This window comes from Condylostylus longicornis, unplaced genomic scaffold (genome assembly GCF_029603195.1).
Source record: "Condylostylus longicornis isolate FDR11 unplaced genomic scaffold, ASM2960319v2 ptg000004l, whole genome shotgun sequence".
Lineage (NCBI taxonomy): Eukaryota > Metazoa > Arthropoda > Insecta > Diptera > Dolichopodidae > Condylostylus > Condylostylus longicornis.
Window position 1 is genome coordinate 21,015 of NW_026577973.1, and position 26,128 is coordinate 47,142.

The following is a 26,128-nucleotide window of genomic DNA, read 5'->3' on the forward strand; positions in this document are numbered from 1 at the left end:
AATTTTTTTATTCAATATTTTATAAGTTTTAGTTTTTTTTTATATATAATATTATGTAAAATTATATAATTTGAAATTATATTACAAGAATACATTCATGATAATTTTATTTTTTTTTTTTTAGTTTTTTTTCTCCTTTTTATTTTATTTTCATAATTATTACATTTTTTTTTTTTTGTTTTTGTTCATTTATTTAAAATATTTAAGAGTAAATTTTGGCATTTTATTTGAATTTATAAATTTATATTTTTTATTAATATATATATATGGATGTGTGTATAATTAAGTTTTTATTTCAATGTATATATAAACACATTTATACATATACGTATATGTAATATGAATATACATATGTGATGTATTTGTAATTATATATTTATAAAGTTTATTAGCCAAAAAGAAGCACAGCAGAGTTATTTTAGTTTTTTAATTTTTGTTTTAACTACTAAAAATTTTTTCTGTTTTTTTTTTTTTACAAGTATGTATATGTATACTGAATTTTATTTTTATTTATATTTTTTTTTTTCTTTTTTTTTTAAATAATACCTAGGCTTTTAAAAATTCAATTTGTTTTTCAGTTTAAATTGATTTCAATAATTTTTTTTCGAATTATTTTTAAATTTAGTTTACAAAATATTTCACTTCTTTTTTTTCATATTTCTATATAATTCTTATAAATGTATGTACAAGTACATACTCACTTGTAGAAAATAAAACGAAAAAAGAAAAAACAAATAGTATAAAAAAGGATATTTGAATTTAATTATTTTCATTTCTTTGATATTCGGGTATCAATTGAAAATAACATAGCTAGTTAAGTTTTATATGTTGATTCGGATGATTTATAACAGAAATGTTAAAAATCTATATGTAGTTCAAAAATTGTTTGGCTACTGAATGGACGTACTTTTGTAAATATTTTTTCATTGATGTTTTTTTTTTTTTATAAAAAGTTTAATTTGTTTAAGCATTTCGTTTTTTTGTATGGAATTTTTTTTATTTTAAATAGTACTTTTGATGAAGTGTTTTTTTTCCAAATATATTAAAATTTTAATAGAACTTAATTTTAATTAAATAATTTTTATTTTTTTTATTAGCTTTGAAAAAATTATAATAAAAATTAAAAATAAGAAATGTTTGCATTTAATAAGTAAATATTTTTTAGAAATCCAACTTTGGTTAATAAAATTGAATTCCAAAATATAAGCTGTATAAAAAGGTAAAACGTAATGATGTTTGTATTGATGCCGATTTTTGTATTAATTAGGACAGTTAGTTAAAGGACATGGTTTTCTAAATTTGTTCTAAATAATTTTAGAACTGTAGTCAATTTATGAAATTTAAAAACTGGTTAAGCCGAGTATCGAATCGTTTATTCAAAATTACTTTCTTTTCAATTAGTTTAGGAGAATTATGTTTTCATAATTATTTTAAGATCCTTAAAAATATTTGCATAATAATATGAACCAGAGAAATCGTTTTGAAAAAAATTACTTAATACTTTTGTCATTGAAAAATGAGTGAAAAAAACCATATTACGTAAATATCGTCACTATATTACTATCGTACGAATAACTATATCGTATAAGTTTGTTGAATAATAATAAATATAACTCAAATTTATAGTAAATTTTTGTTATAATTTAAGAAATTCAATAAATATGTGAACCAAATGAAAAGCTGCATCTATGTATAATATGAATAAAAAGGGGCCAACTGTCCAATATTGTGAGAATAATCATTCCGACATCAAATTTAAATTTAACAAATTTTAAACGGAAATGTCAAATTACCGATTTTATCATTATAGTTATATAATATGATTATGTATTTTAAAAAATAAAAATTGGCTTGATTGGTAAATTTCCAATAAAAAAAAATATGTAGCCACATATACCTTTAATTTTGCATAGTTGTAGGCGAATCCATGCTTGGTTCTAAAAAATTTTTGTAATAGTAAATTAATGTGTAGTAGGTATACGATAATTTAATTTAATAAGTTGATATGATTTATGATATATTTTTTTTTTATTTTACTGTTATAAATTCGAATCAGAAAAAATATCTCCTTTATTTTATGTTTTCTTTTCATGTTTTTTTCTTTAAAGATCCAATAATTTTTAATCTCACATAATTTGTGTTTTTTTTTTGTATTTAAGTGTTGCCTTCAATTAATTAAATTTGTTTTCTATTTTATGTTTAATTTAATTTAAAAAATATATGTATATCATTTTACAGTAATATTTCAAAATTAATTTAAAATATAATTTAATTAAATTCTAACTAACTAAATTTTCTACATCTGATATCATAACTTCCAGATCAGATGGTGTTATTGAATTATCATTATTAATATTTTCATTGTTACCATTATTTTGTTTTAATGATGCTGATAATTTATTATTAAAGTTTTTATTATTACTAATATTAAGATTATTTTTTTGATCGTTGTAATTAGAATTATTTGTAGCGGTAGTGGTTGCAATTGTTGGTGTGGTAATTGAATTACTTATATTAAATTTGTTCTTATTATTAACATTTATATTATTTGTGTGGTTTGTAATATTGGTGGCTGTCGGAATTGAATTAGAGGGATTAATAGTGGAAATTGGCTGTAGTTGCTGTTGTTGTTGTGGTTGCAATAATTGTTGTTGTGATTTTGTCATAAAATTATTACTACTATGATGGTTAATAATATTATTTGACAGAATTGCTGCATTCGAAGCAATATTATTTGTATTATTTATACTATTACTACTATTACTACCATTACTGTTGCTAATGCTATTATTTCTACTGCTGTTACTGCTATTGTAACTGTTGCGATTACTATGGTTAACAGAAGTTGATGCTCCATGCTGTTGTATTTGCTGTTGATGTTGCAATGGTACACATGCATTGGTAAAATTTTTTGGCCATTCAAAAGGTGATGATTTGTGAAAATCATCACAACCGGCAGTATGTGGTTTATTTAAATTATTGTAATTAAAATTTGATAATTGATTTCCTAATGCATTATAATTAACATTAGGATTATGTGATTGTTGGCGTAATAATAAATTTCCGTTGTTTGTATTATTGATATTTGCACTTACTAAATTGTTCGTAGGTGGTGAGGGTGTTCTTTGTTTTGTTTGTTGTTGCTGAATATGATATGAATTATTACTGTTTATGTTACTTAAATTGTTTAACTGTTGGGATGCTCCAACTAAAAGCGCATGAGTATTTGCATTATTCGATAATGATGCTCTCGGTATATTTTTCATAGTTCCTTTAACACCATTCGATGATGATGATTTTAAAAGATTATTGGTACTGCCTTTTTGTTGTTGTGGCAACGCAATGTCAGCAATATCTGATCGACGTAAATTTGAAGAAGAATTTTCTCTTCGCAAATTTTGATTAGAACTGCTACGTCTTGCTGGTGCTAATCCGATTGGGCTTGTTATACCATCAGGCGTCAATGGTTTTTTAGAAATTGAGGGACGTTTTGTATCTGAAGATGAAACGCTGTTATTCTTTAAGTTAAGACTACTACGTTTTTTTGACTTTGATAAATTATTATGGCTGTTTGGTATAAGATTTTGGGTACTACCAAAATTTCGACTTAAATTTACTGAGGTATCACTAGCTTTACGCGAGGATGAAATTGGTCTTAGAGCGGCTGCTCCCGTATTGTGTGACACTGAGTTACTACGACTATAACTATGTGGCTGTTGATTTTTGTTCGTATTTGTTTCAGAACAATCTATATGTGAGTTACTAGCACTACGGTTAATTCGAAATACGTCGGGTGGCTTATTGTTTTTATTTGATGATTTGTGTAGGTTTGTAATATCTAAGGTATCAATTGATTTACTCAATTCTCTTAAATTTTCTGTACTATTGACTTGCATATTTTCATAAAGTGGGGTTTTGTCTGACATTTTATCTGGATGTTCCAATGTTTCGTAATTTGGTTCCGAATTTTCCATTAAGTTTAATTTTAATCCATCGGTTTTATCTGTTGATCTTACTAATAGTGCAGCTCTACGTCCACGTTCATCAGATGATTTACTACTAGCAATAGGTGCTACTCCAACTTTCTTTTTATCAATTCCAGTAGGTCTACTTTTACGTTTGGATTTCCCTAATCCACCACCAATTACGTGAGTTTTAACTGCCGAATTTTTTGATAATTTCAAAGAGAATTTAAATGGTGGTTTGTAAACGACTTGCAACTTCACTTTTTCATTACTTAAATTTCCAACAGATTTTGTTTTTTGTGGTGATTTTTGTATTAATCTGTCTGGTGTCGACTGTGATTTTGTCATTATATTACGAACTTTGGACGAATGTTCGATATGAGATAAAGGTTGAGCGACTATAGGAGAATCAAGAAGCCATTTTTGAACTTTTCCAAATGTGTTTGTATGTGCATTATTTGGACCGGCAATGCTTTTAGAATAATCTATAATTTCATTTTTCTTTTTTAATTTTTTACTTTTCTTAAAATCGCTTAACTTATTGCTAACTTTGTCGTCTAAACTAGTACGAATTTTTTTACGTGATACTTTTTTGAGTACTTCGCCAGATGAACGTTTGTTTAGTACAGTAGATGGTATTTTAGGTATAACAGTAGTTGTAGTGGCAGTAGGGGAATTTTTATTGGCACTAATTGAAGTTGTTGTAATGGCAGGTGATACAATATTTGAAGTCGATTGCGTGGGAGGAACACCACCACTACCACCCACAGGTGGAGGATTACCATTACCAACCTTTGTATTTGATTTCGAACTGATCTTTTGTTGGGTAGATTTTTTGGTTATTATTTTTGTCTTGTGACTTCTTTGACCCCGAACTTTCTTTTTGAATGGTACTTTTGTTCGGACTGCTGTATGTACTATCACACCGTTGTTGTCCTCCGGCAATCGAACTGTCTCTGTCGTTGCACTGTGTATTATTGTTACTGATTTCAGTTTCACATTTCGTTTGCCCAATAGTTTCGTGCTCAATATCTGCAAGTAATTTAGAAAAGGAAAATTATTTTATTGAGGTATAGAAAAATTTAAAAATGAGAGAATTATTGGTAAAAATATATTTATTAAGTTTTTACTTATATTAGCAGTAAAATCATTATTAAATTATTTGTTTAGCATATAATAATTATATAAATATATTATTGATTTAATAAAAATGAATACAATGTAATTAATTGAAATTTTCATTTTGTAATTTTGTTGGATTTTGGTTTTGTGATCCTAAAAAAGTTTTCAAAACTTTTCACTTAAATCGCTAAAATGTTGATATTTATCATTCATGTCGTTCAATATAAAACAGATATATATTATTGAATTGAGTTCGTTTAGTTTGTAACACAAGAATTTTGTACTCTTAGCTATACATGAGTATTAATCTGACCTTCTTTTAATTCAATGACTATAATAACTTAAAGTCTAATATTTTATTATCAGTTTAAATGACAATATTTATGTGGAATAACTCAGTTTACTTTATCAATTATCAAAATAAATTTAATTCAATATTTTCCATCAGAAAAAATTAAAAATGCTGTACAAAAAGTATAGTATTGGAAGATTAACGAGATCATATTATTTTCATCTTATTAAACATAAAACTGAAAATAATGATTAATAAATTTTTATACGTAAGAAAACAATAACTAGAGCTTATTTTTTCATTTTGGTTCAACCAACATTAACAGCATTTTCTTGTTTTATTATTTCAATTTTAAATTCCACTACAACTATTGTAAAAAATAATCTTATATTTTTCCCCTAATTTTATGAAAAGGACAATAATATTAGTATTTGCAACATACATTAAATCGTATTATATACTGACGAGAATATACAAAGGTTTGTATAAATATTGTGTTCTTGCATATTATGTCCACATTTTGAATGCAAGACACATAACATGTTAAGGAAAATTAAAAGGACTTTTCAAGGATATTCAGTTTATTCTTTGTCACAGAAAATGTTGTGTATTTTTTGGATTTATAATAAAAATGAATTCAACAATATTCTTTTATCTTAAATTCGCACATCTTGTTGTTGTTGTTGTCATTTCGTTTTATGTGTAAAGTTTTTTTATTTTTTTGTTTTTTTGTGAACATCTTTTCTTTATTATGGTAATAAAATTAAATTATAGTTTCCGTCTGCATTTTATGACACACAAGTAAAAATATCCTTATTTTTATATTTTCTTTTACTTTTACTACACCTCTTTTGTTTTCGTTTCTATTATTATTATTATGGCTTTGAAAAGAATATGCCATTTTGTTTGAGATGAAATTTAAGTAGTGATTATTTGATAATTTCAAAAAAAACCAACAAAAATAAAAAGTTCAAAAACTTCAGAAACATTTTTTCTTGTCAAAAGAAAAAAAAAATTCATACGACATAAAATGAAGAGTTTTTTTTCAAGATTCTAAAAATTGAAAATCATTCAATTTATTGGTTTGAAAGCCCTCAATATTGTAAAGTATAAGAATTTTTTATGTGCCTTATGATATTTGACCAAGTACAGACATTGAATAAAATGACTGTAAAGAGAATTGTTTTTTATATAAAAGTGCTGACAAAAATTTCCTAAAATGAAAAAAAAATAATGTACGTATGCATGTATATTTTCAATAGAGGTCTGTTAAATATGAATTTTATTACTGTTATTAAAAATGAATGAAAAATGTAAATTTTTATATGACATTGTAAAAAAAAAATTCAAATGTATGTATATTCTCCTAAAACTGATTAACAAGAAAAGAATATTTCAAATTTTGCATGAAAAATAAAGGACATTTTCTCTTTAAATAAGACCATAACTAACTTAATAAAACGAAAAACATTTTTGATTACATGAAAATTTGAATGTTGAAATGATTATCAGATGTACAAATTTTATGCATGGACTTAATAATTTTTAACATATTTAGCATATTTTGAGAACAGAACAATACAATCACAAGACCAAATATCTACATGTTATATAAGCAGAATAATTGTATAAGTACAGCATAGAGCTGGTATTTTATACAACAATAATTTGAAAAACTGAAATTCTAAATTTATAAAATTTTGCACATCTCTCATTCTGTCATTTATTGAGCGTTACAATGTAAAATATTGATTTTTACCCTACTTCCGCATAATTAGCAATATTTTGAGGAAAATATGGTTTATATATTATATACATTATGTGTATTATGTATACATGATATTAGATTTAGGCACAGTATTAGATGTAATACTAGATAATGAGTAAAAGAATATTACATTTTATTTTTATTAAAATGTAATTTCGATTAATATTTTTCTTGAGGATATTGTACAAGTATAAAAATTTAAACTGAGTCAGCAAGGTATATTGGGGTGCAAATTGGACTGCATTATTTGGAAAATTATTTAAAACTTTAACTTGAATGTTGTATGAAAAATTACGGGCAATTATATAAAAGAGCTTACAAAAATATTTAAAGTATTGTTATTCTTTTTACATAACACCAAAATATTTCACAAAAATATTGTTTAGTTATAACATTGGATTTAAAAAAAAATTAAAATGTTGTGTATATTTTAATGAAAGAAGAAATTCTTGATTCATAAACTATACAATAATGTGAAATATATTTAAAGAATTTATCTTATGAAGGAAAATCTTATGATTTTTATATAACAACATCCCATGAATAATTTCATTTCATTCCATTTCATTCCAATTTTATAATAAATGTTCTTTTCTGGAAAAACTCTCATTTGTTAATAAATTATATAACTGTATAAACAATTTACAATTATTTTATTTTGAAAAAAAAATGCTATTTAAATGAAGACATTTAAAAACATTGTCGCTATTCAGTCAGAAATTGTAAAATTTGTAAATTTATCAGAAAGCAATTATTCATTATTTTTGTAACATTATTCTAATTTCTAATTTTAAAATTTGTAATATTCATAAGTTATTTATTTTTCAAATTATAATCATTAAAAATATAATTTTTAATTAAGAAAATACTATCAATATAATATTACAATTTTATTTATATTTAAAAGAATGACTGCATTATATGAAAATTATATTTCGAATGACAAAAAAATAATGGAAAATCTAAAAAAAAATCTTATATTGACAACAAGTATAGCAATATCACTACATTCTTGTATACAAAAATAGCAATAGTGCATATTATGTAATTTGAAGAAGGATTTCTTCATACCTTCGATACCATTAAGGGCAGCATCCAACATAGAAGTCATCTTTCGAAATATCTTTTTTTGTTTTTTTTTTTAATTTTTTTTTATTTTGTTTGTTTATTTATTATTTAGAATTTCATTTGAGTTTTAATTAAAAATTATAAATATTAAAGATTTTTATTATAGGTATATAATGTATATAAATTTATATATACAAATATATTTAATATAAATGAATTTATGAGTGCAATATACACAATTAAAAATAAAATTCATTCGTTTTAATAGGTGCTATTGTGAAAATAAAAATTTATTACACAATATAAATATTGTATATTCTATATGAATATGGAAAGGTGAAATATAAATATTAAAAAGTATAGACATATTATATTATAATATTTATAAACGTATATACATTTTTTTATTAAAATATTAAAGGATTTTAATATTTATTTTAATTTAAGGAAAAATTTTAATTCATATTTTCTTTCGTATAAAATTTATTATCCTATTATCATGTTTTATAATAATTAAAATTATAATTGGACTAAAATTTTATGCTACGTATAAAAGGGCTAAATTCTATAAAAAAAAATAATGAATTTTTTAATTTCTTAATTTTATTTCTCGAATAATAATTTCAAGTTTTTGCTGAATTTTATTTTAATATACATATATATTAAAAATTTTGTGTTTACAGCAAATAACTTCGAATTAAATTTTATAAAAATTTTGCACTCAATGAAATAATCATTAGAAAAGAAAAAATTTTAGAAAGTTTTTTCGTGTTCGGATCAGTTTTCTTTTTGTTCTTCATTAAAATCAAATTCAGCAAAATATTTGATATTCCCCAGAAGAAACAACGAATTTTCAACTGTAGAACTAAAGTTCCCTTAACAAAAAAACTAATATGTCTTGACAATTTAAAAATTTGGAGAATAAAGACATAATAAAACTTGTCGAAATTCAACTAAAATCGGTAATTTTAAAGAAGAAAAACTATCAATTGCCAATATATTAAATTTTAATTGATTTAATAATGTTTTTTTTTAAATATTCGATTTCCAAAACTGTAACTTTAATCAAGTCAAAAAATTTTATTATTTATCATGCAAAAATTTCAAAGCTTTCAAGCAAATGTCTTAATTAAATACTTTTATTTGAAACTGCTGCATAACCCATATATCCCTTTTATTATAACTCAAACAACACTAATGTCACTTATCCAATTTCCTTAAATATTTGAAAATTGAGTTTTTACTCTTCATATACTTAGGTACATAAAATACAATATGCATCTACATATATCTAGTAAAAATGTTAAGGTTTTCTTTGTTAAATAAAAATAATATACAAAGCATTTTTCAATAATTTTTATGTGATTTTTATTTGCACTAAAATTCAATACAAAATTTTATATAATGTATATTCCTATGTACATTGTAAATATTCGAAAAATTTTTCTATAAAATATTTTTTCTGAAATTATGTTCTTTCTTGTTGTTATAATATTGTTAGATACCGGGGGATGATTTGATCGGTTCCGTATATTACGTAATTTATATAGAAATTTCTTTATTAATGTATAACATATTTGCAAAACTTTGAACTACATGACTGTGTATAATATTATTTTTAATGATGTTAGAAAATCTAGAAATTATACATCTATTCGAGTTTTATATTATAACAACGTATTAAAAAATATAGAGAAACCAACTTGTAATAATAGAATTGTGTACAAGAATAAATTCCAATTAAAAAATAATTAAGTATAATCTATAATTTTAAAAATTTTACAAGGTTCTTTTTCAATCATTATTTATATAATTTAAATTGGAAATGCAACTAGAAAAATCAAATGAGGAAAAGATCTTAGATACAAATTCGAATATTATTTTTTAATTTGCAGAACAGAAAATTATATACATACATACATGAATGCATGTACGTTAAAGCGTACTCAAACCTGGAAGAACGTAACGAAGGTAATATTTTCTAAACAAAAAATACATTTTATATGATTTTAGTGTATTTTATTCCTGCACTTCAAAATGTTCATTGAATTTGATTACATTTAGTTGGATTTTTTTTTATTAGCGAAAAATTTACATCAAACTAAAACTGAAGTATTTTGTGTACAAAAAATTTAATGTATTTCCTTTAATAATATCACATTTCGAAACCAACCAAAATATATGAGAGAAAATTTGCTGGAATTTGCAATACAAATAATTTTAATATAATCTTTCGTATAGAAAATTTTGAATTTATCTAAATGTAAGACATGTGTTCCTAAAATTTTTGGTATAAAAATTTTTCAGTTCAGAATCGACAAAAAGGAGTAGAAATTGCAATAAAAAGGAGTAAATATAAATAATATTTACTAATTTTTAAATTGCCTATCCTGCACCTCGCCGGCAGTCCTTAAGTAATCTTAAGTAAAATCTTAAGTAAAAGATGTGTTAAAATTAAAAATACATTAAAATTTTTGATTATTTATATTCAGTCGATTTTAACTGATGAAAATTACTGTACAGGAAAGATAGGTCCTGAATTAAAATCAATAGTTAGGGTTCACTTTTGACAATAGGAAATCAAAATTTAATTGAAAATTTCCAGAAAAGCTACTTCAAATAAATATTTGCTTAATATCACATTATCTGGTTTTATTTAAAGGTTTCCATATAATTTTCAAAATTCATAAACATGCACAAAACTTTTCTATCACCTAAAGCAAAATGATATTTTTCTTTTTTAACTCCAGTTTTCTTTTTAAATCTTAAAAAAATCGATAATATTGTCGAAAAGAATTTGTATATTTTATTATTTAATATATTTTATATTGATATATATGCGTACAAATATACATATATTTATGTACATATGTTACACTTAAATGAATTTGAAACTATTATATAAAATAATCTTACCAAAAGGACAATAACTCCAACAGCAGCTAATGCAACTGTATACCAATTCGATTGAATCCATTTTTTGAAAGAAGCAATACTCTCTTCAGATAGTAATAATTTTCTAAGAGTTGCCAATGGTCCAGATGGATCAACTTCTCGACATTTTTGGAAGACGTCACAGTATCTAGAAAAAGAAAAAATAAAAAATTTTATAAATATTTTAGAAGTATCTATATACATATATGTATGTATATGTTCACGTAAAGAAAATTTAAAAATAAACAAAATTTAAAAATAAAAATATTTGGTAGAAAATATAGAATTATTCTAAACTGAATTGAAAATATCAAATAATGGAAAATACATACACATATGTGAGTGGAATTTATTCATATAAGTATATATGTACGAGTACGTTTGTATGTAAGCAAATAATAAATATTAAAATATTAAAGAAAATATTCTTTTTTTGTTAAAATAATAAAATAAAAATAAATATTGAAATTTTTTTTAGTCAAATTTCGAAGGAAAAATGAATGACTTGTATTGTCGTTTTTGCTTTGTCTCCCTAAAATTATGCAATGTGAATATATTTTTTTTTATTTATTATTCATTATTCGAATTCGTATTTATTTGTCGATAAAATAATATTTGATATTTTCTATTTATTGAGTAAAAATTTCTTAAATAATAAATTGAAGAATAAATAAAATAATTTTTTTTATAGCTAGTTATAGATCATAAGGAATTTTTTAACAAAATTTGAATTAATAATGATAAAAGAATATTGTTAAAATGCGATATTTAAATAAAATAAAGTTATTATTTTTGACTGCAATGAAATATAGGCACAAGAGTAAATTGTAAGCCGAATTTTAGCGTTTTTTTAAAATTAAATTAATTTAGATTAAGAAATTGAAAGTTTTATAACAAATGTTTCAAAATTTTAGTCAGTTTTAATTCAAGAATAAATTAAGCAGAAAAGTGATTTTATTAGGTTCTTGTTGATTTTCACAAAATTGTTGATTTATTAACGACTCATTTGCAGTAATTCAATAATATTTTATTGCCATATACCTCAGAAAATATATCTAGAATATGTGAGTATGCTTTAGTGTTACATCGGTGACGAAATACGTCACATTTTTCATATTACAGGTATTACAAGTGTCACCAAAATATTAAAGAAAATATTAATTTATAAATACTTGTTGCGACCTTTTAAAAATTTGATAATGTTTTCAAAATTCTAAGAAATAAGAAATCAACTAAAACTTTAAGCAAATTAAAATTATAAAAAGGACTATATAAAATGAGGACTAAATCTTTTCATATTTAAATGAAATCTGATTCAAATCGCTCATATTTTAAAAATCAATAAAAAATCGTACACAAAAGAATTATCTTATTTATTAATTTTTTGGAATTTCAATTGATTATTGCTAGAAACGTATTCTCTTATCTTTGAATATAAATATGTACCGTATATATTAAATAAATTGTTTAAATGTCTAGATGGTGAAAAAAGCCACTTAATAAAATCGGTAAAATACTTTTGTGTTATTAAAACTTCAATTCTTTTATTTTCATATATTTTTAATTTTATTTTAGTCTACTTAAAATTTTCTGCTCATACATATTTATACTTATGTGAGTTGTTAACCGAATATTTATTATGCACACAAATGTGCATATATCGGAAATATTGTGTCAAGGATATTTGTAGAGTATAAATATATTCGTAAGTATAATTTAAAACATAAAATTTATTGCACAAAAAAAGTAAAAATAAAAAGAAAAGTGAAAATTTTTTTTTATTTTTATTTCTTCATTTCCATTTGCGAGAAAGTTGCAAAGTGACTCTTTAAATTGAACGTTAATATGTTTTCATTTTTATTTTTAATTTTTTGTTTTTATGATTTTTTATTACTACCACACTTTACTTTACTGCTTATTCTTGTGTGCTGGTTATAAAATGGTAAATGTTTCATGAATGATATAAAACATGAAGTAGGTACTTTTTAAAAATTAATACAAGAAAAAACGAAAAAAGAAACAACAAAAACAATGATAAGAATTTGAAGAAAAGAAAGAAAATGGAACACTTTTGGAAAATAAAATCAAATCAATTATCCTTGAAATACTTTTCTTTTTATACATATATGTAGGTATGTTTAAAATATGTGCTTTTCAGCCATTGATATTTTATGCTTATGGAATATGAAATTATAGATATAGACAATGCTAACAAAACAAGAAAAATAATGTATGAAAAACAGAAGCAAAAAAAAACTTTGATTTTGTTTTTTTTTTTGTTGCCCACACTATACCACAAAAATTTTTCTTTAATTCAACTGAAATTCCGTATTTTACTTAAAAAAAAAAATGAAGTTTATAAGCAAAATTAAAATTACAATGATATCAGAAAATGATAAGAAAGACAAAAGCAAAAAAAAAAAACTAAAGGAAAAAATTGGGATTAAAAAATAAGGTTTGTATAAGGATGAGAAAATTACAAAAGAAAAAAAAACAGGAATTTCGAATTTTTCACATTATCCTGGCTAACAAAAAAAAATAAAAGATTTGTTTTCTTTTTATGATTTTTGAATATTTTTTTTATGTATGTTAATGTTTTGTATTAATTTAAAATTTTTTGTTTTATTTGGTATTTAGAATATGCATAATACTCGTATATACAGTAGAGGATCAATTGTAAATTTCGCAGACCGAAGCCGAAATTAATTAAGAGCTACCGCATATCGTCTGATATAAGACGGTACCGCATATCGTCTGATAGGCTTAGTACAAACATTTATATAAATAATAAGAATACAACTACAAGATTCTTGAAAAGATTTTGGAATCTTCGGAAGAAATCGGAATATTTTCCCACGCATAAAATATTTAAGAAAATTGCTCAATTAAGTTCTACCAATTGTAGTTGAATTTAATTCCATATCTTTACGCTTTATTATTTACTAGTTCAGTTGTTGGAAGGAATTTCATCACGTAATAATTTTTGAATTAGGATAAATTAGCTGGTGTATCAAATTATTGAATAATATAATTGTTATAGGTAATTTTACTTTATCAATAAATTATCAATAAATCTTAATCAAAGACTCGTAACTTTTATGATCTTGAACTCTTATATATCTCAATTTGAACCCCGTGTTCAACAATACGAAGAGTTTAAATGTCCACCATTGTAAGTTCTTTCAGAAATTTGTTTAAATGTAAGTAAGTATGTGTGAAATAAAATTTTCATTTAAATTCTTTAATGCATTTTACTTTATTTTTTTATGTTTAATTTTCCTTTTTTTTTAGAGTTTTTTATTACTTTTTGTGTTATTATAACTTACAAAAAAAACCCTCAAAATGGTATCAGAATATTTTCATTTTTTTTTTCTTGTACATGAGTAGAAAAGTTTGTAGAGTTTTAGAGTGCATGAATATTAATGATAAAAGTATAAAGTTAAAAAAAAGCAAAGTAAGAAGCATATAATATTTCCTTTTGTTTTTGTAGTATTAAAAATTATTTGTGTTCTAACCAAATGTTGTTTTCTGACCACCTATTAAACTATCGTCTGTTTTTTTCTGGTATCTACACTTTTGAGAACATGACGGAAAAGTTTTCGAAAAAAACCATTTAAAATTTTTGATTCCATTTACATTAGTAACACAATATAATATTAGATCATGGATTCTAAGATGTTAGATCCCGACAAGGTAATAGAAAATGCTAGTTATTAGTTTAGTTAAGATTTTTGGTTCTCTTTGTTATTTGTGCCAGAAAATTTTCCTAATAATTATTTCCAATTTTTCAAAATCCTTAATACATTTGCAATTTTGTTGGAACATTTTATTTATATTATAGTTAAGTTTTTGTATATGTTATCCTAGCAAATTTAGTACGAGTATTTAAATTTTTTCCAAATTACACAATGTGATATAATTGTGAACACAATGTCGTTGTGAATAATAACATTATATTCTAAAACTTACCCGTTATAATCATTGCATGGTGTTCCTGGTTTAGCAAACATATCTGGTACATCGTATGGCTGTTCATTCCATTCAAATGAACTTTTACATGATTTACCTTCACCCGGTTCTTTACAACATAATTCACATGATTTTGTTTTTGGATCATTTGGACCAGGAAGACATTGACATGATTCTAAACCAAATGCTAAACATATTGAGCCAGTACATTCACCCATATAACATACGAATTCTTTATTACATATTGTTTTATTTGGTTTATTAACACTTGGTGGACATTGTGGTTGTCTACCATCACAGAAACTTGGATCACGGCAACCATTGTCATCTCTACATTTATCACCAAATTTTAAATTACATTGTGTTGTACAACATGGTCCCTGTGATGGACTACACATTGCTCTCGGTTGTAATGTACACGGTCTTTCATCAATACGTGGATGTCTTGACATTGGAAAACAACAAACATCATTACAATCTTCTTCCCAACCGCAATCACATTCTTCACCAGGTTCAACAACACCATTTCCACATATTGACGTTTGTGGTTCTGTAAAACAGCCTTTTGCACTGCGCGCTTTTGCATTTAATACTGGTTCAATTGATTTCAATGAACATGGTGAAAATTTATTGTTGTTTCGTTTATCACCGGATGTTGCACGAGCAAACATTATATAATTACCATCTTCACCACCTGGAGTGCATTGTTCAGGATCATGCTAAATATTTAAAATATATATTGAAAATGAAATTAGAAAAATTAAATTATTTAATGATTTTAGGAAATTTGAAAATTAAAATAAACATTTTATGTGAAATAAATTAATTTTGTTTATTTTTGTGGATATCAACAGACGAGATATATTGGATAAGTACATTATATGTATGTATATTTATATTGTAATAATACAGTTATACAAAAAATCTCATTGGATTAGCATTGACTTTAGTTTTCATTAGATTTTTCATGATTATTTCTAAAGATTTTCTTACTGATGCAGTAGGAAGAATTTTGACAACAGTTGCAATAAATCAAAATTTTTTATTCGTTTTCGATTTAGCACGCGGTTCTTCCTTTTTTGAAAAAGAAAATATTAATTCGAAACAATTGCAAATTTCAAACTAATTTTATAAACCAAAAAAAGAGAATATTTCGATTTACTTATGTCTAAAAATTCATAATAAACAGTAATAATTTTCAAATTAATTGATTACTGAACGCTTTCACAATTATTATGCGGTTAGATTACTGAATAAAAATTATATTTAATTTCCTAAGTGATAATTAACCGAAGTTTCCTTAAATAAATTTTTTCTTTTTTCATGGTTAATGAAAATAATTTTTCACTTTTCGCAAAATCACTATGAATTCCACCCAAATTTTAATGAACAGAATGGAATATCCTTTAATTAGCAAAAATTCTCCATATTTTTCCGATTTTTTTTTTGTTATATTTTCTTGCTTGTTCTTCTTATTTATTCAAAACTTTTCCCTTATAATCAATCATTTATTGTAAATTAACATAAAATATTAGAAAAATTATCCTTTTAATATTTTATTGCTAAAAATTATAATAAAAGTAGATTTTAATTATTTTAATCTTGTCATTATTTTTTTTTTTGCTTAAGAAATAAGAGAGAAACAAAAGTTATGAACAAAAGTTGGCCAGTCTATTTGAAAAATACTTTGTTTGTTTTTCTTTGTAATTTGGAAAAACATTAATTACACAATTTACAAATTTAAATACTTTTAAAGGATGGAAAAGTGTTCTTATTAAAGTGGGGTAAATTATGTTTTAAGATTTTCTAAGAAAAGGAAAATTATTTGAAATGAGAAACACAATATCAACTCATAGTAAGTATTGTTAGGTGATTTTATAGAATTATGTCATCACCTGCTTAATCAATAACTGCATGTGTTGAACAAAATTTTGTTGGTAAGAAAGGTGATAAAAGGAAGTTTTGAATTTACGATATTTTATATGATTAGAATATGTACACGCATTCAAAAATATTTTACTGGAAGTAGAATTTTCCAATTTAATTGATTTTATTATGTTAAATAATTAAGCAACAAACTATGATTATATCTGTCCTATGTCCTAATTTTTCGGCATTGTATACGAGATCATATTAATTTTCTGTATAATGGCTCTGCAATTCGATTTCCTTCTGATTTTATAAAATATTACGAATGAAATAACAAATTAATGTCGAAATTTTTTAATTAATTTTTGTTTTTTTTTTTTATGGATTTCAAATAAGAAGATAGGAACAAAATTTGTTTGAATAGGACTTTCAAAATGAGTCCCTAAAATTGTTGCAAAATACTTTATTATTCCTTCTTTTTTGTTTAATTATTGCTGAACGATTAAAAAAAAAACAAAATGAAACTTTTCTAATTTTGTTCAATTTTCGAAAATTAATAAAAAAAAAAACACTTGATTCGATGTTTTTAATTCAGAGCACGATTTTACTATGAGTTTTTATTTATTTTACTTTTTTAATGAAAAAAGGAAAAAAAAACACCCTTGTTTATTAAATTCTATAGCTACGAGTACTACTATATTCACTGGTATATACAGTGACATTTCACAATATATTTATACCTATAAGTGCGTGTTTATAAAATTTTAAGGATTAAATTTCGAGGTTAATTAATTTATCTTATAAAACAAAGAATTAAGAAAAAAATATTCTTTTTCTTCGTTCTTTTTCGCAAAATTTCAACTTATCAAAATGAGGAAACAAAATTTATTGTTGTTTTTTTTTTTAATGGAAGGACGGATATTAAATGAAAATTTATTCTTACGAAAAGTTATTAGAAAAGTTATAAAATTGCTCTAAATGGATTAAGTAAAAAAAAACTAAAAACAAAACAAAAATTAAACAAAAATAAAAATGCAAAAAAGAAAAGAGAAAATGAAATCAAATCATATTGGAGTTTGTTATGATTTGATTACGGTACTGGACATTTTCTGAGATGTAATCCGTCTTATTTTTTTTTCCCTAATTTTTTCATTACATTACTCTAACTCTTCGTTTTATTTATATAGGTATCCATAAAGATTCAAAATTTGAAAGATAAGAATTCCTTAAGGATGGATAAGAAAATTTATTTTTAATTTAAATTTTTTGAAAGACGTAAAAATATGTTGGTATTTTAGTAAAAATTTATTAAAAGACTTTTGAGAAGCCCATTATTCTTCATGGTTTAAGCATAAAATCTTATATTTTTTTTTAGATTTTAAAAATTTATGAAGTACCTAGCCTTATTTTGTTAGAATAGTTTTGAAAATTTGTGTACGGTGTAATAAATTTTTAGTAATCAGACTAATATGAACATTCAATTATATTTGAAAATGAAGGTTAATATAGTAGATTACAAAATTTAAATTGAAGTAGCTATTGGAACGGGATTTTGTTTCAATAATTTTAATATTCTATTGTGTTTGCTAAATATTTGATTTCATAGTGTTTCCTGAATACTTTGTACATTGAAGCGATAAATTAAAACTTATTTATTTAAGCTCTTTTTCGTGGACAATGCATTTTAGTCCTTTTATTTATTGTGTTTTTGTAAAACTCGTAAGTATTAAAGTAATTCTCGTACTCTATAATATCGAAAATCAAGTCATTAAAATAATATCAAAAAATTTTAATTTAGAATTGGAAAAACGAATAGAGTCCACTGAAGGAATTAATTCTAGAAAATAAGTGAAGTAATTTTGTCGAGTAAGAATTGTAAAACATCTTTGATCGGCTGAATCAGTTTTATTCACAAAAATTTAATGAATGAAAACGAAAGATTATAATTGAAAATTTACAACTTCATACTATGAGAATATTGTTATTGAAAACGACTTCCTTTTGCAGTTTTGTTCATGTCAAATATTATAATACAGAAACTTGAATTGGTTACGAAATATTATTACGATTTTACACAGTAATATTTTTTATGCATTTGATATTTTCTTACAAGGTTGGGAACAAAAATTGGTTGAAAAAAAACTGCACCTATAAGTATGAAAATTTATAACTTGTTTCAGAACAAATTATTAAATTTGTTTCAAAATTATCAAAATGTTTAAAAAGTATTTGACTAAAAAATTTAAAACTTAATCGGGAGAAAAATTCTGATTTACATTCTCCTTTAGCCTAAATACAATATTTTTGTGACTTAAAATAAAATATTTGGATAAAAAAGATTTTTCAAGATAACTATCGTGAGATTTTGCATGTAAAAGGTAAAAAAAAATAAATATAATATTTAAAACTAAATCTTCTTATGTTTTACAAAGCAAAGGATAAATTCTTTCAATAGTAATTTTATGCAAAAGCCGGTCACTAATATTCACTTCCTTTTATTATTGCCAAAAGAAAAGAACAACATTTTTAATAGTTTTACTTGTGTTGTGCTTTTGTGTATATGAAGATGGTTATGTTATGCTTGTAACACTACTTTATATAAAAACATTTTTAGAAAACCGGTTTTCAAATTCTTGTGTTCAAATATGAAAGGCTTTATAAATAAAAGAAAAAGCATTAGCAAAATATTGTACCTACTCTAAAATAAGAGTATATAAAAATTTTATTACAAAATTTTTTAATGGCTTATCTTCTATTTGTTCATACTTTTTTTCCTCTCGAAATTTATATATTACATACATACGAGTACAAAAGGATTATAGAGACAAGAACATGTAGCAAAATATGTGGATGTTATATAGGATTCTGAATGAAAACAAAACCTTGCGCGCAGCGTCTTCAAGATGTTAAGCTGCTTGCTTGTGGATGACGAGCTTCGAACAGAAACAAATTTAATTAATTTCTTACTACTTACAGAGAATTTTTGGAAACTGTGTATCCTAAATAAAAATTTCAGGAATTTTGTAATCTAGCGGAAATAAAATCATTAGTTTGACAAGACTTCAAAATTATTGTTTATTAAAGTTTTTACTAAAATATTTTTCAAAAATTTTAAACAAATAAGCAAATTTTATGCTTTTTAAGTAATATTTATGCTTTTATTAAGCATTTAAAGAGAATATTTTAAAAATAGTCAAAATATTGCATATTTTTGGGTCATTTCTGGTAAAATAGGCTTTTTTTTTTAATACGAGTATTAACGAAAGTAAAACTGAACAAAATTATCATTTTTGGGAAGAATGTCTTCCCAAAATCAAAATGAGTAAACATAGATAAATTAATGATTTTAGAAAATAAATAAATTATTTGCGAGATTTCTCATTTAATATCGTAAAAATAGAATTTTGGCATTACGTCGTGTTCAAAAATGTTTCTGGAAAGAATTTTATAAAACTCCCTGTTAAAAAAGCCTTAGTGCTTGATAATAAAAAATGTTTTTTTTTTCCTTTTTTTTAAATTGAATGTTAACTAGTTGTTTATGTCAGTATATTGCCTTAAAACATAAGTTTTATTATCCTTCAACGATTTTTCTATACGAGCTTCATTTTTTTTCTTATAAATAACAGTATTTTATTCTAAAGTCTGTTATTGTGCTACGTTTTTAAAATAAGAATTACTATGCGGTTCATGAGCTTGTGATTTTAAGCCTCTTTAACGAAGCAAAAAGCAAGTAAAATTTACATTTCTTTCAGTATTGCACGAACAGTAAATATTAATATTTTGAACAGATGCTCTTATTTGTTATGATATTGCAAAAGTTGTATTTCGCTAATGGTCCGAAATAAAAGAAATGGCGCAGAACAGAGTCAGATGACGAAGCTTTGTAGATGCCCTATGCTCCCAAAGGAAGTAAAAAATTAATTGTAAAAATTTCGCTAGAAAAAAATTTTCTTAGCGAAATTCAGAATATTTCGGTTTTAAAAAATTTTTCTTTAAATTTTAGAATACAAAAATCAAACACAAATATTGTATAAGGTTTTAAGTTTAAAAATGTTTTCAATTTATATTATTCATCAAAACCCATAATAAGAAATTGGAAAACTGTGTAAATAGAAGATCACACAGATGGTAGGCAATGTATTACAAATATTTGCGTATTGAAAAAAGTTTATTGACTTCACTTCTTCAATATGATTTTGTTATGTGAATATGCTTGACCTAAGAAAATTTCTGCACCAATATCGAAAAATATTAAAGGTTATTATCTCTTATTTTTTTTCTATGCTATGCACAGTTAGTCATTAAAAGTTATTTGTTCGTACATACGTGTATATAGTAGCTGAACAACAATCCTTTTGTCAGTATGATTTTGTATTACATTGAAAAATACACCATGCGTTTTGTTCTGAAGTCGCTAAAATGCTGTATAACAATATAAAAAAAAATCTGATGTGGTCAGCACATAACCGACCGCATTGTGTATTGTCTAGTTAAATGAAAGTGTTACAGAATATTATAAAAATGTCTGTTAAATACTTCGTTCCAATTTTTAGGACATTAGTAAGCTTATAGTTAACATACTTAGAAAAATGTAAATTTGGCTCTTAGTAGAGTTTTGCTTTGTGCTACCCGAATTCCCTGAAATGCTCGCCAGTTAGTTTCGGTAACAACCAGAACTCAAATATCAAATTTCAAGAAATTCCATAAATTTGTTCTGTGGATATGGTGAAAAATGTAAAATCGGCCCGCAAATCAGTTCTCGAGCCCTGATCTTTCCAAAAAAGTTATATGTTCATTGGTTTAATATGAGGAATTCATATATTAAATTTCAATGAAATCGGTTGATTATTTCTCTTTATATACACAAAAGTGTATGTTTGGCCCGTAGTAAACGTCTAGTTGCCGATGCCTGATCTTTCCAAAAAATTTACATGTTCATTGTTTTAATACGAGGAATTCATGTATTAAATTTCAATGAAATCGGTTGATTATTTCTCTTTATATACACAAAAATGTATATTTGGCCCGTAGTAAACGCCCAGTTGCTGACGCCTGATTTCTTCCAAAAGTTAGGAATTTTTGCGTATGATCGAGCAAAGCTTATATATGAAATTTCAAGTAAATCGGTTGAATACTTTCTTCAAAATGGTGAGAAATGTAAAATCGGCCCGCTAAAAAGTGCAGTTCCCGAGGCCTGATATATACCAAAAGTTGATCGATCCGTGCCATGGTGGAAACAAACTTACATATAAAATTTCATCAAAATCGGTTCAGCCGAACTTGAGATACACGCGTGCACACACAGACCGACAGACCGACAGACCGACAGACCGACAGACCGACAGACCGACAGGTTGCTAAAAATAGTTTATTTACACTTCCCTACTATGGAGAAGTACGCTCCCACCGAAAACTCGATATGCAAAATTTGTTGCCATCACATAACCTACCTATTGTTTACACAATACGGTCGGTAAAAAGATACAGTGGCGGGAACAAGATTTTCTTTTGTTTTCATTGCTTTCATTGTTCTTATATTTTTATTTTATTTTTTAGAATAAAAGTTTTTCTATTCAAAAACTAAAACAAAGTCAATTTAAATGGTTGAGTTTCCCTTTTATTCGCCTTTGACGTTTTCAATTTGTTTCAACATAACTGAGAAAAAAAATGGAAAGGAAAGACCTGCTTATAAAAAAGGCTTGTTGCTTTAAAACTTTCGTTTATACAATAAAGTTATATGAGGGTGATTAATGAAAAGAATTCGCTTTACGGGTGCTAAAGATCCGAGACTTTCAAACGAAAGTTGATAATGCACCATACTCATTTCACTGATGTTAAGCTTTTTTCATATTTTTTGCATTAAAAATGTTATTCAATCATGCAAACTTTAGAAATTTATTTATTTCTTGCAGTATACTTATAGAAATTGTAAAATGGTAAAGAAACTACACATTTTCATTTTAATTACAGAGGAGCAGCAAGGAATTGGTTTTCTAATTATTTGCTGTAATTATATTGTATTTAATTTGTGTGTATTTAATGAGTATTTTCTCAAGACTTTTGATGATAAAACTCTCAGAAACATTCTTAAATATGTCCGGTATGATAAAATATATTGAGTACGCAAACATAAATCTTTCTCCTGTACTCAATGGTCTTATTTAATAGAACGCTGGATAATAAAAGCTATCTAGAAGTTTAAAGTTTTTCCAAAATGCAGAATTCTTCTTTATACTATTTCATTAATTACTCTTTCTTTGACTTCCGAAAAATCAATATTAAATAAATGGTGTGCACAATATTTTAAACAATTTTTTTCACAAACTCTTATTTAATTTATGAAACTTTTATGAGAAAAATCAAAGGGAAAAATACCAAACTAAACTAAATTTAAAAACTTCTAAAGCATAAAATATGTTTATTACTTTATATTACGTTATTATATATATATATATATATTAAATATATATATATTTATAGTATCAAAGATATTATTATATTCAAAATCTATTTTTATAAATTATGCAAAATTTGAAAAGTTTGAATGAAAAGTGGCTTTAGTCATCCTTGAAAAGTTATAAAAACTTATCCTTTTATATATAAAAATATTTCTTAAATTATTGGCTTTCAAATAATATTCGTATATATTAAAATATTTAAGTGAATGAAGTTTATTTAATGTTCATAAACATTTTTAATTTTATGTTTGATAATTTTTTTCTTCAATAATGTTCTGTTATATTGTTCGCTATAAAATAAATTTTAAAAAATAATTTTATTATGAACTCACAGGTGATCCAAAATTATGTCCGATTTCATGAGCTAATGTAACATGCGACACAGCTGGTGGTACATGTTTTCCATAATTTAATAATGTTACAATTCCAGTGTTTAATGATTTTAATGAGCCACGATAGTGCTGCAAAAAATAAAAATAAAATTATTTATTAATATTAAGTATAACAATATGCAAATTTTATTTTATTGACTTTATTATATATTGGATATACTCGCGTTTGTAGATTTGTATGTATTATATTCATTATTAGACATAAAATAAATAATTTTAAACAAAAGGGTTAAGACCTTTAAATAAATAATATTTTATTTGAACGAATATTTGTACATAAATATATTAAAGTAATTTTACAAAGGAGCTTCGAAGTATTAAGGATAAAATATTTTTGTATAAAAGGAAAAAAATGCTTGCTTATATCATATACTTAGATTGAAATTTGGAATTCCCTGCTGGTAACTGTTGAATAATCAGAAAATAATCACAAAATATAATAATGTTGAACGTGTTTTTTTGTTTTTTATGGAGGTGGTCTTGTATAATAAAATTTTAGTTTTAGAAAAACAGTAAACTTGTATAAAGGTTTTTTTAATATAAATAAGAAAGAAATAGTTTTGACGCAAATTATATAAGAAAAATAATTGGGAATACAATGAAAGTGGCCATTGTTTCAGAGATTCCTGAAATATATATGTTAAAAGTATATGTAGAACATAATATGTTTTCTGTAGTCAATTAAAAGTTAGAACATTGCTAAAATTTTATTCATTGAACCAAATAAATAGCTTTATTGTATTATTATTTCGTTCTTTGACTTCCAAGAACTTATAATTTTACAAGAATTTCATTGAGTCAACATTTTCAACTTTTTTAAATCTGTTTTAAAGTGATTGGTTCTTATTTATCACTATTCGCTATCATTAATTTAAAATATTCATACTTCCCTTCTTATTTTTCTTATTCAAACTTAGTTCATTGATTTTATTTTTCTGCTTTACACATAACATTAAGTATATTTTGAATAAATTAAATAGAACGAAATAATTATTATTAATAAAATCGGAAATTAAAACTAATCTACATAATATGTAATAAACCTAATTATACATTTTCAATTTTTTTTTTCAGATTTAATAAAAGTAATAAAGCAAAAACTTATTAAAACGCCTATATACACACACTTGATTCAAATCTTATATAAACCACTTATTATTTAAATATTATATGAGTTAAGTATTATTTAATATCCGTTTCTAAATCTGAAATCATCTACATATTATTATGGTATAGTAAAAAATGTGTGTACTATATTTAATTGACCGGAAGTAAACTTTCATCTTAAAAATTTCTATTTATTTATAACATATAAGTGGGTTTATTATAATATATTATTACAGGGTCATTCTAAAGGTAAAATTATATACAATAGCATATTACTCGTATAGTCATAAAGAAAACGCATAAAAAAAGTGAAATATTTAACAAATATAGGAAATGAGCCTTATTTAATAATAAATATTAAATAATTATTTTCAGGAATTATTAAATTTAACACATTTAATTTTAAATGCATTTAGATATTTTTTGGTATATATACAATACTGGGAGTAAATAATATATAGCTAATAATGAATTTGAATACTAATAAATCCGATTGGAATTCACAATTTTTTATTGAAGCAAATATTTGTAGACAATAATAATAATTACTTAATGACTGAAGCAAAAATTAGAAGTTATTCCCTATACTTTTGAACACTTTCAATACAGAAAATGTAGTTTCATTGAATTGTTCTCAGGAAAATTATTATACAAATTAGTATAAAAACAATAAATGTTATCAAGCGCTTCGAAAGATTGATTTAAAATGTTTTAAAAAGTGTAGATAATCGACAAATGGAACTGGTCATGAAGGCACTTAAAGAACAAGAATAATTTTCTAAAGGAAGGAATTACTCGCTCTCAAAGAAATATTGAATATTATTCCACATTTTTCATTAGATAGCAGGGATCACAAAAATATATTGTTCTTTCATACAGACATAAGTGTGGGGACATTTGTTTCTTAAAGGAAATTATAAGGATTAATATGCAAAAAATCAATGAGAAATAAAAAAATTTTATATAATTTCAATTTTGTATTTGGATTTGTTTTTTTGGTTCTCAAGATTGAAATATCTGCTTTAATTATGGGAAGATAAAAAGGGTTTTAATTTTTCTATGTTCACTGTAAACAGAAATCGAAATAGTTTAGGAGAATCCAAAGCAATAACTCTATTTGAATTGAGTTAAATTAAGTATTTGCTAATTATTGATAAAAATTTTACTGAATCAAGAAATTTTTA

General features: G+C 24.0%; 1 protein-coding gene across 1 annotated transcript in view; it reads right to left on the reverse strand.

Moving 5' to 3' along the window:
- Window positions 1-206: 206 nt before the first annotated feature.
- The window catches only part of LOC129612138 (putative uncharacterized protein DDB_G0282133), a 228,961-nt gene continuing 203,039 nt past the window's right edge, over window positions 207-26,128 (reverse strand). Inside the window, exons 9-12 of the mRNA XM_055525656.1 lie at window positions 23,778-23,906; window positions 15,119-15,837; window positions 11,132-11,297; window positions 207-4,997 (exon numbers count right to left, since the gene is read on the reverse strand). Of these exons, the coding sequence (XP_055381631.1) occupies window positions 2,280-4,997; window positions 11,132-11,297; window positions 15,119-15,837; window positions 23,778-23,906 (3,732 nt within the window). The 3' untranslated portion in view covers window positions 207-2,279. The remainder of the gene's footprint in view (window positions 4,998-11,131; window positions 11,298-15,118; window positions 15,838-23,777; window positions 23,907-26,128) is intronic.